Here is a 14,223-nt window from a genome sequence, read left to right as displayed (position 1 = left end):
GACCACTCAGTGGTCCCTGTAGGAGGCATCTGGCCTCGCCTTTGCAGGATGGTCTGTGCACCGCCAAAGCCCCCTATATCTGTCTGAGCTAGACAGTGGGAGAGGAGGCTAAGGTAGTTATTTCCTCTACTCAAGCACTTTTGCCTTGATGAGGATGGGCACACAGTGCCAGGACTCCTGCCTCCAGCTGCTGTGTGGAGACTCCCCACCCCACACCTACAGCACCTGCACTTTGCCCTCCTTGCTGCTGGGGAGCAGGGCAGTTTCATGAGAACATAGTCCTGGGAGAGAGGGGAGCAAGGTGCTGTGAAGCTGATAGCACATGGGAGCTCCTGCCATGCAGCTGGATCCCAGCCCCCTTCTTTGGGGCAGGGACAGGCTCAGGAGCAGACTTTGGGGATCCCTTTCTCAGTAGAGTGGCCTGGAGCAGGAGCACGCTAGAGGCTGGAGCATGCTGCAAGGCCAGCTCCGCTAAGTGCCCAAGTCAGCCACAGCACCATGCTTGCTGAGAACCCCCAACTGGGCTGCCCATCAGCCATTCTCCCCCAACACCTGGAAGGTTTCCTATCTCAGAAAGCACAGCTGCTGCTGACAGTACTGACAGTGGCGGAGCCAGCCCCGAAGCCCTGCCTGGAGGTGCCAACTCCACAGCCTGCCCTGGGGAGTGCTCCAGTTTGGATCACCTACCTTCAGCCTCCTCCACTGTCTAGGATACCAGCTGGACGGCGAGGCCCAGGCCTTAGCATGGGCACAGCTCCCAGGCTGGGCCAGGCTGTAGGTTCCGCAAGCAGGTGCCATTGGCAGCAGAGGTGAGCATAAGCCCCTTGCACCGTGCATGCCATGTATGCCTAGGAACAATGTGCAGCTCCGAGCTGCTGCCCTAGGAGAGCCCAAAGCACTTACTGCCCCACTGGGCAGCACAGGGAAAGGCAGGTCTGGGGGCTCGTGACACCACTTTACTCATTGCACAACAGAGGTTTATTTGGAAGAAACAGTTTTCTAATAAATTATGTAATAAAAAAGAAACAGCCCAAGGTACAGGAGCCCCGGACAGCTCCGAGCAACAGGACAACGCACAGAGCAGCACAGGAAATGGAGGGGAGAGCCCCACAGGCCAGCCTGAGTGCAGAGCCCTCCCTGGTGGGGGGGGAACATGGGCCTTCCCCTCTCCTGGCATTGTGTGTGTGTGTGTGTGTGTGTGTGGGGAGAGGGAGGGGAATCTTCCTCCAGACACGTACCAGAGCCACTGAACCCCCAGGGCCTACTGCTGACCAGGACCCACTCCCTCCCCCCAAACTACTAGCTGCCTGGACCCAGAGGTTCCTTTCTGCTGTGGCTCTGGCCCACATCTTGGCTCCTGGTGCTGGAGCTGCCCAGGCTGGGCCTATGGCCAAAGCTGGCACGTCTTAGTGTTCTGGGAACCCTCTCCCCCATGCAGCCCCCACCCCCCTCAGCCTCAGACACAGACAGGAAGCACACAGCTGGGAGCACCCCACCAGCACTGGTACTGGGAGCAACACCAACCCCCCGGCATTTCAGCCCTTCCTCCCCGCCACGGGGGAAATGGAGCAGCAGAGGGGTGAACACCAGGGAACAAAGCAGTGGAGAATGATGTAGGCCTGCAACTAGTCTCTTCCACCAGCACCCGGCAGGGCACATGGCACGTCCCCCCTCGCCTCCTAGGGCTCAGCTTTAGGTGAGCACCAGCACAAAAAGGGGAACAAGTGCCAAAGAGCCTGGGATCTTCCGTCCCTTGGAGAGCAGGGCAAGGGCTCTGGCACAGACAGCAGTGGGCCCAGCATGCACAGGCAGGAGCGAGGTGCCGGGCTCAACTGTAGCAGAAAGCACAGGGCTGGGGCACAGCCAGCGCCACACACAGGAAGGGGGATCCCCTCCTCAGTGGCTGACAGCAGAGGGCTGGAGGGCGCCACGGGCGAGCGTTGAGGAGACTGCAGGGTGCGCAGCCACTGGCTGCAGCGTTCTGACCTGCCAGAGAATCGACAGCCCTGCCAAATGCCCACACAGTCCCACTGAGCTACCCCAGCACACCCCCAGGAGGCTCAGCCCTCCCCCTCTTCCCACGGGAGACTAAACTGCCCCGGACAACCCGACTATGCAGATGCCTCCCCCCATTCCCTGCAGCCTTCACCAGCGAGGCTGCACCTTCACCCCATAATTCCCACTGGCACCCCAGAAGGAAGTTGGGCCAGGGTCCCCATGCTCACTGCCCCAGCACTGGGCTGGGTGCCAACAAGCCACAGTAAGGCTTCCCTGTTTGGGGGAGGGTCGGAGTGAGCAATGCTGGGGCAGCGGTCGCATCACACAAACCACAGAGCAGAGAGGAAAGGCCAGGCAGCCCTGAAGGGACTGGGGAGGCCAAAGGACTGATTAACCCTTTCAGTGCTGCTGCTGGCACACACAGGGCCCAAGACGAGGGATGCACACTCGGGGAAACCCCTTTGCGCAGCTGGCAAGACACACAGTTGTCAGTGTGTGCACATACATATACACACAGAGCAGCAGAGTCCAGCCAGGGGACACTGTGGCCAACCTCCAGGCCCTCAGGGAGCTCCTGGTCTGCCCTTCCCATACATAAGTCTACTGCCAGGGAAGGGATGCTGCGGGATGAACCAGCACAGCCCCGTCCCTTGGAGGGCTCTGGCTTGGGTGGCAGTGTGATGAGCGTACAAGTCCTCTGCAGTGTAGGTACAGCAGGGGGAAGGGTGGGAGGCCACTTCCTTTCTGATGATAAACACGACCCGTAGCATAGCTTAGAGACTTCTCCCATATCCCCTCAAGGGCTATGGGGTGGGTCTGGCCCCCACTAAACCACCGGCAGTGGGTCCCACGCATCAACACCGTGGGCAGGGAGGTGACTCCTGGTCCCCGCCGAGCAGGAAGCCCAGGAGGAAGCTGATGGCTCGCTGGCGGTCTTGTGGACTCTGTTTCAACATCAGGTTGGGTGGAGGCCGCAGGAGGAGGCTGGTGAACAGGGTGGCTGCAAAGAGAGGCAAAATCCTGCATTAGATGTGCAGGCAAGGGCTTGTGTGGACACTGCATGGATGGCAGCAGGCGCGGGGGCAGGCTGGGCTCTTACCGATCATATTGGCACTGACGTTGTTGTCCTCCGAGTATTTCAGGAGCTCCCGCAGGAACGCCATCAGGTAGTGGAAGACGTTGTGGTGACACCGGGGCAGGTGAGAAATCACCTGCAAGGGGGGAAAGGTAAGCTTCCCCAGCAGCACGCGTTCCTCCTCCCTCCACGCCCGCACAGTCTGCCAGGGCCCCTCCTGCCGGTCCAGATCAGGCTGCGTGTGTCCCCCTGGACCGGCACAGCTCCCGGATGCCCAGCACCACCTGCCAGGCCTCACTGTCTTTCCTCAGCAGCAGGACTCCTGTGAGGAGGAGCCCTCCAAGCTCAGCCCCTGCCTCAGGCGCACGTCAGAGGAGACGTATGTGCCTGCAGCCGTGGGACCCAAACCTCCCGAGCCAGCTTCCCCAGCCCCCACAGCAGGCACGTGCCGCCATAGAACACCGGCCGCGCACCCCAGGAGAGGGCCTTGGGCCAAAGGCCTGGGCGGGTGAGGGGGCAGTGGCATAGCCTGCTCCAGCCCCAAAGGCCATGCTGCTAACCGCAGCAGGGGGGAGCCCCAGTGGCCCTGTGACAGGGGAGGGAGGCGCACACCTGTCGACACAGCCGGCTGTCGTGGGAACAGTCCAGGCATCGCTGATACAGCTCGTAACAAATGACCGGCTCCGGCAGAGCCTCCAGGAAGATGAGGAGTGCCTCAGCCACCGAGTGGTTGCTGCCCGCTGCGCCACACCCAGTCAAGGAGCAATCTTCTCCAGCATGGCCCTGCGCAGTGCCCAGCCGCCCCCACGACTGGTGTCTCTCCGCCACCCCTCCTTCAGCCTCCGTCCCCACCCTTCTCTGGCTTTGGGCTCCCCCTTTCCTCAGGCAGCCTCCTCAACGGTGCTTCCCTCTACCCCCTTCTATCCAAACAGCCAGGGCCCAGCACAGCCCACTGTGCACCCCCCGTCCCCCTCCAACACCCCCGCTGTGCACGCCCCCACACCCCCTGCCATACGCACCCCTGCCCCCTCCAACACCCCCGCTGTGAACCCCGTCCCCTCTGAGACCCCCGCTGTGAACCCTGCCGCATGCACCTCTGCCCCCTCCAACACCCCCCACCCCCTGCCACACGCACCCCTGCCCCCTCCGAGACCCCCGCTGTGCACCCCCCATCCCTCTCTGATGGCCCTGAAAACATGCCCCATGAACACCCCTACCCACTCGTACACCCCCACCGTGCATCCCTTCAATTCTCATGCACTGCCCACCCCCTCCGGCACCCCCCACACTCCCTGCAGTACGTGTCCCCAACCCCTCCAGTACCCCCTCAACACCCTGCGTACGCACCCCCAGCCCCTCCGGCTCCCCCCTCACATCCGCTGCCATACGCACCCCCTTCCAACACCCTTGCTGTGCACACCCCCCACCCCCTGCTGTACACATCCCAGCCCCTTCCAGCACCCCTGCCATGTACCCCCCGACACCCTGCTGTATGCATCCCCAGCCCCTCCGGCACCCCACTCACATCCCTTGCCGTACACACCCCCGCCCCTTCTGCCACCTCCGCCTTGCACCTTCCATGTGCATGTGCACCCCTCACTCTCCCTCCAGCACCCTCTGCCGTGCACACCTCAACACTCCTGTCATGTACTCCAACCACACAGCCCCTGCTGTACCCACCCTTGCCCCCTCTGACCCCTCCGCTCGGCACTCCCTCATGCACGCGTGCACACACACACACACCCCCTGTGCACACCCCCACCCTCCCTTCAGCACCCCCTGCCATGCACACCTCCTGGATGTCTCATCACAAACAGAACATTTCCGAAACTGAGCTCGTCCCCCTCTGACCCCTTCATCTCCCTCGCTGTTAACAGCCCCGCTATCCTCCTCACTTCCCACTCCCAGCATGCGCCCTCATCATGGGCTTTAGCGTCTCCCCAGATCCCTGCTGCAGCCCTACTCCATGCCGGAGCCCACCCCACACCCTCCAATCCAAAATGCTGCTGCAAAGGGCTCTGGCCAACCCCCACCCTGCCTCCTCCACCCTCACCCTCACGCCCACACCTGCATCTCTGCTCTCTCATCAGGCTCCTCCCAGAGCTCCCTGAAGGCATCGCTCAGCACCTCCTGTACCTGGTCCCCTTCTTCTGACCCAGGGCCCTGTGGTGCTTTGGTGTTTTCGAGTGGCTCCCTGGAGAGGGGTGAGAGGGAGGCAGCTCCCCTCACAGGGAGCCTGCCCCAGGGAAGGCAAGAGCAGGATCTCCATGGGAAGGGCAGGGAGCTGGGCTCCACCCTCAGCACTGGGAAGGATACGGATTGTCTCGGGGATACTGGTGTCCAGGCAGTCGATGATCTGCTGCAGCTCCTCCTGCATGCCAGGCGTCTGGAACAGGTCCTCCTGCCAACGACAGCACAGTCAGGGCACCCTCCCGAGAGCCGCAGTGCAGAGAGTGCAGCCGAGGGAGGCTGCACGGGCCCCGGGACAGCCTGGGCTGAGGCTGAGCACAGGTGCGATGGCCAAGCCCTTGGTGAGCCAGCCTCAGCCTTGCAAACACCCAGCCTGAGTCGTGGTCTGAGTACTACCGACTCACTGAGCCGGGGTGTCTTCCCTGGTCACCAACAGTGGGGAGCTCTCCGTGCAGGCACATGCCCTTTCTGTTCACCTGATGGCAAGCGCACTTGAACAGGTGGTCCACCAGCAGCCAGATCTCCTTGGGCACCTTCAGGGGTCTCTCGCTGGCATCCTCGCTGTCCAAGGGGCCCATCTGCAAAAGTGATTTCTCCTGGTGGGAAAGAGCAGACCCAGGGTCAGGGAGCCCCAATCCCTCTACAGCACAGACACCAACACCACCAGAACCTGGGAGAGCATGCGCCCTACCGGCACTCACCCAGGCCAGCCAGCTCCCACCTGCCTTCCCAGCCCCCAGCCCCGCTAGACCAGGGCCTCAGAGTCCTTTAGATAAATTCTGCCACTCCAACAGGCTCTGCTCTTCCCCCCGCCCACTCGGGTGACAACCCTGTTAGGACCCCGTACAGCACAGCCTCCCCCTCACCTGAGATCTGCACCATGCAGCTTCCCCTAGACCCTAACCCTCCTCCACACCCACCCTCTTAGCCCCCTTCAGACCAGGCTGGATTGCATGGATCACCTGACCCACAACTAGCAAGGGTGGGAATGCAAAAAGCTCATGTGCTAGGCAGGAAAATAACCTTTTAGAGAGGCCAATACAAACCCACCCCCCTTCCAGGCCACCTGTCTCCAACAGAATGCAAAAGGTTTCAATGCAGTATTTCCAGCCAGGCCAGAGCCCACAAACCCCAGCTATGACAGGCACAGGTCTCTGCTGCTCTGGCAGGTATCCATGCTGAGGATCCCCCTCTGGGGGGGCCAGCTCCTGCCCTGCCCCAGGGCAGGCAGCGCATGTCAAAGCACTACCATGAGGCTGCTCCAGCGGCTGCAGGGCAGAACAGCCTGGCTCAGGATGAGGGAGCTTTAGCCAGCTCCTGTGCGGTATGCTGACCTTTGGCTCTAGAGCGCTCATCCAAACCAGCTAGTGCCAAATGCTGTCCCCAGCCTCTGAGCAAGCCTGACAAGCCGGCTGACACTCAGCATGCCAGAAGATGCGACAATGGCCTAGATTCCCCGCTGCACCTGGAGAAGGGGAAACACCCACAAACACCCCCTTCTTTTGGGGGCACTTTTCTATCCCCCCCAAAAGAACCCTCAACTTCTTCTCCCTACCCCCACCAAAGACAAGAGCCAAAACTAACTTCCTGCCCAGCTCCACCTTCAGGCATGGAGACCCACAGCACTCTGGGCTGGACACATGCTGGGAGACCACTATTCTCCTCCTCCTACATCCAGCCTGCTTCTGCGGAGAGCAAGTCACCTGCTGTCCTAGGAGCTGCTCACGCGCTCAAATCAGCCATCCTTAGAAAGGAAACCGGCAAATTGCAGCCAACCAGTTAGCCAGCCTGAGAAGAGCTCTGTGTAGCTCGAAAGCTTCTCTCTCTTCTCTCGCACCAACAGAAGCTGGTCCAATAAGAGGAACCTCCCTCACCTTGTCTCTCTCATATCCTGGGACTGACACATCTACACCATCACTGCAAGCTAGGGAGTTAGCATTCCCCTGCCCCAAAGCATGCTGAAGGGGGCCCAGCAATACACACTGGGTCCTGGGCAGGTATTGCCAACATGGTGATGGGACTCCTTGTGCATCTCCAAGCCTCTGCCAGGCTAACATATCTCAGCAGAAGAGAACCTGCTCATTGTTCCTTTGGGCAATGCCATTCCCTTAGTTACACCCCCTCGGGCCACACTAGGGTGTTTACTAGGGTCTGGTGGATTGGGAGATGGCTCCAGCTCCTACACCACAGCTGCAAGTCCCAGTGAATGTCTCCTTTTAATCCAGCCCCTGCTGCTCTACTCTTCATTCTAACAGGCGGACATCCCGAACGTCCAGCTCCCTGCTGTCTGGCGGCTCAAGCGCTGCGTAGTGAGACTTCCTCTGGCCTGCCACGTGGTGCTTCTGCACACTCAGCCCCAAGGTCCCACTGGCTGCTACGGAACTGGCTAGTTGCTAGCAGCCCTGACGCGCTGTCATACTATAGGCACGTTTTGCTCTATGGCTGAATCCCTGGTTTGGATCACATGTTCTCTCCCCTCCCTTCAGACGCACTGGCTTTCATTTGTCCAGGTTCAATCCCACTGCTGTTTCCTTCCTGCCCAGCTAGCTGCCCATGACTGCGGGTTTAGCACAGTCATTCACTAATGCCCTTAGCACTCTGACATGCATGTTCTCAAGCCTGCTGAACTGCCCCCATTCGGTCCCCCCAATGCCCACCCTGCTGGTGGTGAATAGCTATATTCAGGCTCCACTCCGTACAGAGTGCCCACACCTCCCTTTGCCTCATTCTCCTGGCTACCCATGTGAAGCAGCTGAGACACTACATAGCTTTGGACTCTCCATTCACTTCCCAAGGGACAGGGCTTCACCCGCAGTGTGTGTTCCCAGTTTTACATCACCCTGGAGGAGTGGCACTAGCTGCATGCAGCGCTGACCCGCAGGTACCGCTATTGGGAATGCACCTGCCACCCAGAGCGAACCCTGTCCTATACACACACATGCGTGGCGACCAATTGCCAAGTGGACTTGCCTGGCAACTGCCCTTTTCCAGACCTGCTGGGTAGGGTTTCCCATGCGCAGCCTTAGGGATTCCCCTCAATCACAGGACGCACTTTCACAGAGGCTGTCTGAAGGAGCGGGACCTATTAGCTTTACAGTGCTAGAAATCACGTGCAGGTGAAGGCTCTCTCTCTCTCACGGCTCTAAACATACAGGGCCACAGATCTGGAGCAGCACGTTGACAGCAGTGAGCATACTCCAACTACAACTTTTATCCTGCAAAGCAAAGGCCAGAGCCTGAAATCCTTATCCCAGGGCTGAATCTACACCACAGGCTGTTTATCCCATCTCAGGGCTCGTCTACACTTAACAAGCAGCTGCATCACTGTAGCGCTTCCGTGTACCAACACTGACAGGAGGGGTTCTCCTGTTGGCATCGGAACTCCACCTCCCTGACAGGATTCTCCCATCAACTAGTGCTGTCTACACCAGGAGTTAGGGCAGTTTAACTGTGTTGCGTGGGGGGGGGGTTGATTTTTCACACCCCTGAGCGACAGTTATAACAACCTAATTTCCTATTGTAGGCCAGGGCTAAGGGATTACATCGACATGACAGCTGCATAACACTGGCAGGTGCCACCTCATGCCAAGACTGAACACTGAAAAATGCATAGCTGGACTCTGGCTCACCTGTGGGTTAGTACAGTTAAAACAGATAGTACTGTTACAAGAATCAGAGTAGCAGCCGTGTTAGTCTGTATTCGCAAAAAGAAAAGGAGGACTTGTGGCACCTGAGAGACTAACCAATTTATTTGAGCATAAGCTTTCGTGAGCTACAGAATGCATCCGATGAAGTGAGCTGTAGCTCACGAAAGCTTATGCTCAAATAAATTGGTTAGTCTCTAAGGTGCCACAAGTCCTCCTTTTCATTCACCACAAGAGGTGTTATCCCCTGCCCATCACGAAGCACTACTGGGTCCAAACGGGCCATTGTGGAATAAGGACTTTGTTGATTGTTTCCCCCACAGCTCTGAGGAGGGGACATGCCCAAGCCCTCATCCCATCCCAGCTTGAACGCTGGGGGAAGGAAATAAAAAGTCCTGTTAAGGAGAACTGATTATTCCTTTCTTTGCTGCTTGAAATCTGAGGGGTGAGGATTTCTAAGGGCTTGTCTACACTAGCACTTCACAGTGCTGCAACTTTCTCACTCAAGGGGGTGAAAAAACACCCACCGAGCGCTGCAAGTTTCAGCGCTGTAAAGTGTCAGTGTAGACAGTGCCCCAGCGCTGGGAGCTATTCCCCTTGTGGAGGTGATTTTTTTTTATAGTGCTGGTGCCACAACTACACAGCCACATTAAAGCGTTGAAAAAGCTGGCACAGTCCACCCCTAGCTGCTGGGAATGGTGACAGGCTGCACTGGATTCCTACCAGGGCGCTCTTCACTTTGGCTTGTAGATGTCTGACTAATTTGGAGTGCCCTCTCCTCTTGTGCTGGCAGGGAGGAAGGAGTTTCTCCTTTCCTCCCTTCTTCACCCCATTAGCCAGCTGCTCCGAAGACAGCAACCCTGGGAGACAGGTCGCCCTGCTGTTCCCCTCCTCCCTGCTGGAAGACAGGCAGAGGCTTTCTTGTCCCACAAGATCACTCCCTGATGCCCCACCTCCTCTCCTGGTTCGCTCTGCTCTGTGAGCAGAGCCTAGGGCAGCAGCACAACTTTGCACGTTAGTAAGCCTCTGAGCAGCTGCAGGAGGAAACAAGAGACTGGGGCAATCCTCTGAGGATGAGTTGGAAGAATGGGGGAGAGGGAAGGACAGTGGCTCCTTGCCTCCTCTCCCCCAGGCAGCGGTGGGATTTGAGTCCCTGACTCTGCAGTACAATCAGCACATGCAGAACGACGGTTCCTAGCACTGGCCTGGCTTTGCTGCCTCTGCTCAGCTAGTGGCAGTTGCGAGAATTACCAGACTGCTTCATTCTGCCGCTGTGGCAAGTATCAGGCAGAAAGCGTGCCTAAGGGCTTTCCTCAAGCTATGGCAAGGCCCTCCCCAGCCCCAGGCCTCCACACAGACATGCAGAGATGGAAGCCATCCCTCCGAACTCTTTTTGCAGCTAACAGAGACCTCTCCCCCAGCAAAAACATAACCTTCAGAAAGCCTTCCTCAATTCTGAAACTCATTTCTCATGCATTGATTCAACTCACTCATGGGGGGCAAAGCAAAGTCAGATTTTGCAGACAGATTCACCTTGGGCACTGGGATCTGTCAGGAGAATTTCTTACCCAATAGAAAATGTTCTAAGGAAATTACACACACCTGAAAGGTGCCATCTCCACCTTAACTAGAGTCACTATGAGGCACACAGGGGCTAATTCAGTACTGTAGAGTGTACCTGTCTGTTCTAGGCCCACAGCAGTGCCTTCTGGCACCAACACTCCCTCTGCAGCAGTCTCCCCCTGCGCTCACCAGGAAAATGGGAAAAAAGTCTAAGTTCTCATTTTTTACAGTGAGTTCAAACAAAAACCACTGGTTTCAGAGTAACAGCCGTGTTAGTCTGTATTCGCAAAAAGAAAAGGAGTAACTGTGGCACCTTAGAGACTAACCAATTTATTTGAGCATGAGCTTTCGTGAGCTACAGCTCACTTCATCGGATGCATACTGTGGAAAGTGTAGAAGATCTTTTTATACACACAAAGCATGAAAAAATACCTCTCCCCACCCCACTCTCCTGCTGGTAATAGCTTATCTAAAGTGACCACTCTCCTTACAAAGTGTACGATAATCAAGGTGGGCCATTTCCAGCACAAATCCAGGGTTTAACAAGAACGTCGGGGTAGGAAAAAACAAGGGGAAAAAACACTTAGAAAGCCCCCTCAGCATTGGCTTGCATTACCTTCTCTAGGAAGCTGTCTTCTCCCTGAGAGGAGAGCAGGATGTGAGAGAGAGAGAGAGAGGAGGAGAGCATGATTAACAGAAAGAACCTGATTTAGGATTAAGCAGAAAAGAAACAGACTCTGCAGCCTGAGACCACACCAGCACTGACTGGCAGCTACTTCTCAGATGTTTTGCTGACACCACTGCTGTTAAAGCTGCAGCAGGAGATTTAGATCCCAGTTAGCAGGAATACTGCTCACATGATGTAAAGGCCTGTTAGGATTCCAGTGAGCACCCCCAGTGACCTTGTAGCATTGTTCAGCACTCAGCAGACTCCCATGGCCAGAGGTGGAAACAGGCGCCTACCTGGAAGATTTCTCTGTCCACTCCCCGAGTCTTCACAATCAGCATCAAGTGTCCCTGTACAATCTGACCTGCCCAGTTTCTCCTGTGACTATCTGTGTGTGCGTGGCAGCGGGTGAGTTAAAGATGACCATCAGGAACGTTGTGCAGTCAGGGGCAGGAAAACACATGCTCCAAAGGCCCAGAGCGAGTCAGCCTCAACCTAACAGTACTACATGATAACGCCTCCTCTTTCAAATAGCAGAGTTCTCCCGCACCTTCCAGCCTGTGTACATAGGGACGCCTCAGCCACCATGGAAAGGCAGCAAAGCCCAAGGGGGCCTGGGGTCAGGAACTGCCAAAACCTAGACAAAGTGGGCTCCCCTTCCACAGCACTAGGTGATTGGGAGCAGAGATAGGCAATATAATCTTAGGCTCTGGTGACACCCGACAGCCACATCACAGAGAGAATGGCTCACTTTATTGCCTGTCCCACCAGGGCACTAGCCTTCTGCTTGCCTGTCCCCTTTCTGTGGTCAGTAGAGTAACAATTATTTTCAATTTTGCTGCCTGAACACCATCCGCTCCTGTGGATGCAAACCCTCCAACAGGCTGCTCTGGGTCCTGGACTGGCATTCCAGCTGACAGCAGAAATGGTGCTAGTTCTTAAACCACAACAAATCATTATCACCTGGCCCCTGCAAGCACATTCAGAACTGGAGAGAACCATGCACAAATACGTCTCCAGCTACACTCGCTATTCCACACCAATCCAATTTCCAGACCCTCCTTCAACCATTCTGTCCTGTTGCCTTTTAGAGATTATCTCCATTCCGGATCACAGTCCAAGTCAAGTTGGCCTTAATTTGAGCAAAGCTTTTGATGCAGTAGGCTTGTTTCACTATCTAAACTCAACAACACCGGAGAGATAACAGATCTCTTCTCATGACCTCCTACAGCTCAGTCTCTGTATCTATAGGTTTCAGAGTAGCGGCCATGTTAGTCTGTATTTGCAAAAAGAAAAGGAGTACTTGTGGCACCTTACAGACTAACCAATTTATTTGAGCAATTTATTTATAGGAGGAACTCAAAGATCACTCTGCTCATACACAGAACAAGCACATCTGCCAAATGTGCATGCTTGGTGTGAAGCCATCATGTGTGTTGAGGGTGCCATTGCTAGTGTCTGTTGCTATCACTCTCTCTGAGCTTGCTCTCAGCCTTGGAGCAAGCCCGTAAATCCAGTGCCAGAATAAATATCGGGAATTGATTTTGGCTTTAGAAGAGCCCAGCAGTTCGTTCAGGTAAGTCACTGGCAGCATTTGGAAAGGACTTGTATTTCCTTGTGCACCCAATTCAGGGCCAGCCTCTGGCATTTTCTGACAGTCACTCTAACAGCTACTCACAGGACTGCTTGGAGGCAATGTCTGGAAATGGCAGACTCATCTTACACTGTGCCCTGAGCTGACCACAATCAGCACCCCCTAGAATAAAGGTTTCCATAAGGAAACCCAGGCAATTCTAAAGATGCAGCAGGAACACGACCATGAGGGTCTGGGTTAGCTTTTCATCCCATTAAATATGAAAAGTGAAGCCCTCAAGAGAGGTTGGGGTTGAAAGCACAGAGCAGTGAAGAGTCCTTAGGGGAACGTGAGGAAAGCCAGGGTGCAGCATGTGGAGGGGAAGCAGTGGCGAGCCAGGACCATTACCCAAGTGAGGGAGGTTAGCCCTTGGGAAATGCAGCCATTTTTAGCAGGGGGAGAGTTCAGTGTCTGGTTAATAAACCACAGTGCAAATCTCAGGAAGCAAGTTCCCAGGAGCTTCAGGACCACTGCTCCTTACCAGATCGACAAGTTTGGTGACAGGAACTTCACGGATTGGTCGTCTCATACGGCACAGAGCCTCCAGGGAGGTGCCGAAGCAGCTGGGCAAGTAGCTCCCACTGATTGTGAGGAAGTAATCCTTGCCTCGGTCCAGGTGAAGGACAAGGATATCCTCAATTCTGTCCTCACCTGAGTTTAGGAGGGTCACAGAGTCCTTACTGACATACACATCCAGGGAGATGTCCACAGTCTCATCTGAAACAGGCAAAGGGCACACATGGACTTGTAGAACCCCACAGTGGAAAAGTAATGGAGACCTCATGGACAGACACAGAGCACAGGTGAAAGTTGGGCAGAGAGGCAGAAATCCAAAGGGGAAAGGGAGACAGACGGCTTGTGATGGTGGGAATGGTGACAAACAGCAGAAGAGAGGGAAAGGACAGAATGGTGGTGGCCTTAGCCAAGACACTACAGAGACAGTGTGTAAAACTCACTCGGCTCCAGGTACCCCTCACAGGGCTCGGCCCGAAGCCATGGTTTACAGTACTGGCTATCATTAAGTTTGGGGATGAAGAAGAAGTGACAGGTGACCTGCCCGTTGTTGGTGATCTGGAACTTCTCCTTCTGTAGCTGCCGGAACTTCACTTTCTCAAACACAAACTACAGAGCAAAGAGAAAACAACTTTTCTTATTACCTGCAGGGAACTGTAGTTAGGTATAAGGACTCCACATCACCATCAACACTGGGAGGTAAGTACACCTACCAGCGTGCTTGCTGAGAGGTTAGGGCAATGGACAATTTCTAACCCAATACCTGGTTGTGTGGAGGTGACTGAAGTTAGTTTTTGGCACATTTGTCCACACTGGCGTTTAATAAAACATTACCAGGCCATGTCTACACTACAGCTGCCATAGGCCGTGCAGCTGTGCCACTGAAGCACCGTAATGTAGACGCTTCCTACGCTAATGGAAGGAGTTTTTCCATTGATAT

The 14,223-nt window shown here is 55.9% G+C and overlaps 1 protein-coding gene across 3 annotated transcripts in view; it reads right to left on the bottom strand.

Moving 5' to 3' along the window:
* Window positions 1-955: 955 nt before the first annotated feature.
* The window catches only part of OCRL (OCRL inositol polyphosphate-5-phosphatase), a 29,709-nt gene continuing 16,441 nt past the window's right edge, over window positions 956-14,223 (bottom strand). For 2 of the 3 annotated variants that reach the window (XM_073360626.1, XM_073360625.1), the window contains exons 17-24: window positions 13,727-13,892; window positions 13,252-13,487; window positions 11,087-11,110; window positions 5,740-5,859; window positions 5,390-5,474; window positions 3,686-3,813; window positions 3,098-3,209; window positions 956-2,998 (exon numbers count right to left, since the gene is read on the bottom strand). In XM_073360626.1, coding sequence (XP_073216727.1) covers window positions 2,853-2,998; window positions 3,098-3,209; window positions 3,686-3,813; window positions 5,390-5,474; window positions 5,740-5,859; window positions 11,087-11,110; window positions 13,252-13,487; window positions 13,727-13,892 — 1,017 coding nt within the window. In that variant the 3' untranslated portion in view covers window positions 956-2,852. The remainder of the gene's footprint in view (window positions 2,999-3,097; window positions 3,210-3,685; window positions 3,814-5,389; window positions 5,475-5,739; window positions 5,860-11,086; window positions 11,111-13,251; window positions 13,488-13,726; window positions 13,893-14,223) is intronic. The other variant, XM_073360627.1, reaches the window with a different exon arrangement.

This window comes from Lepidochelys kempii, chromosome 9, assembly GCF_965140265.1.
Source record: "Lepidochelys kempii isolate rLepKem1 chromosome 9, rLepKem1.hap2, whole genome shotgun sequence".
NCBI lineage: Eukaryota > Metazoa > Chordata > Testudines > Cheloniidae > Lepidochelys > Lepidochelys kempii.
The sequence above is the reverse complement of the archived record's forward strand: the minus strand, read 5'-3'. Positions and strand labels throughout refer to the sequence as shown.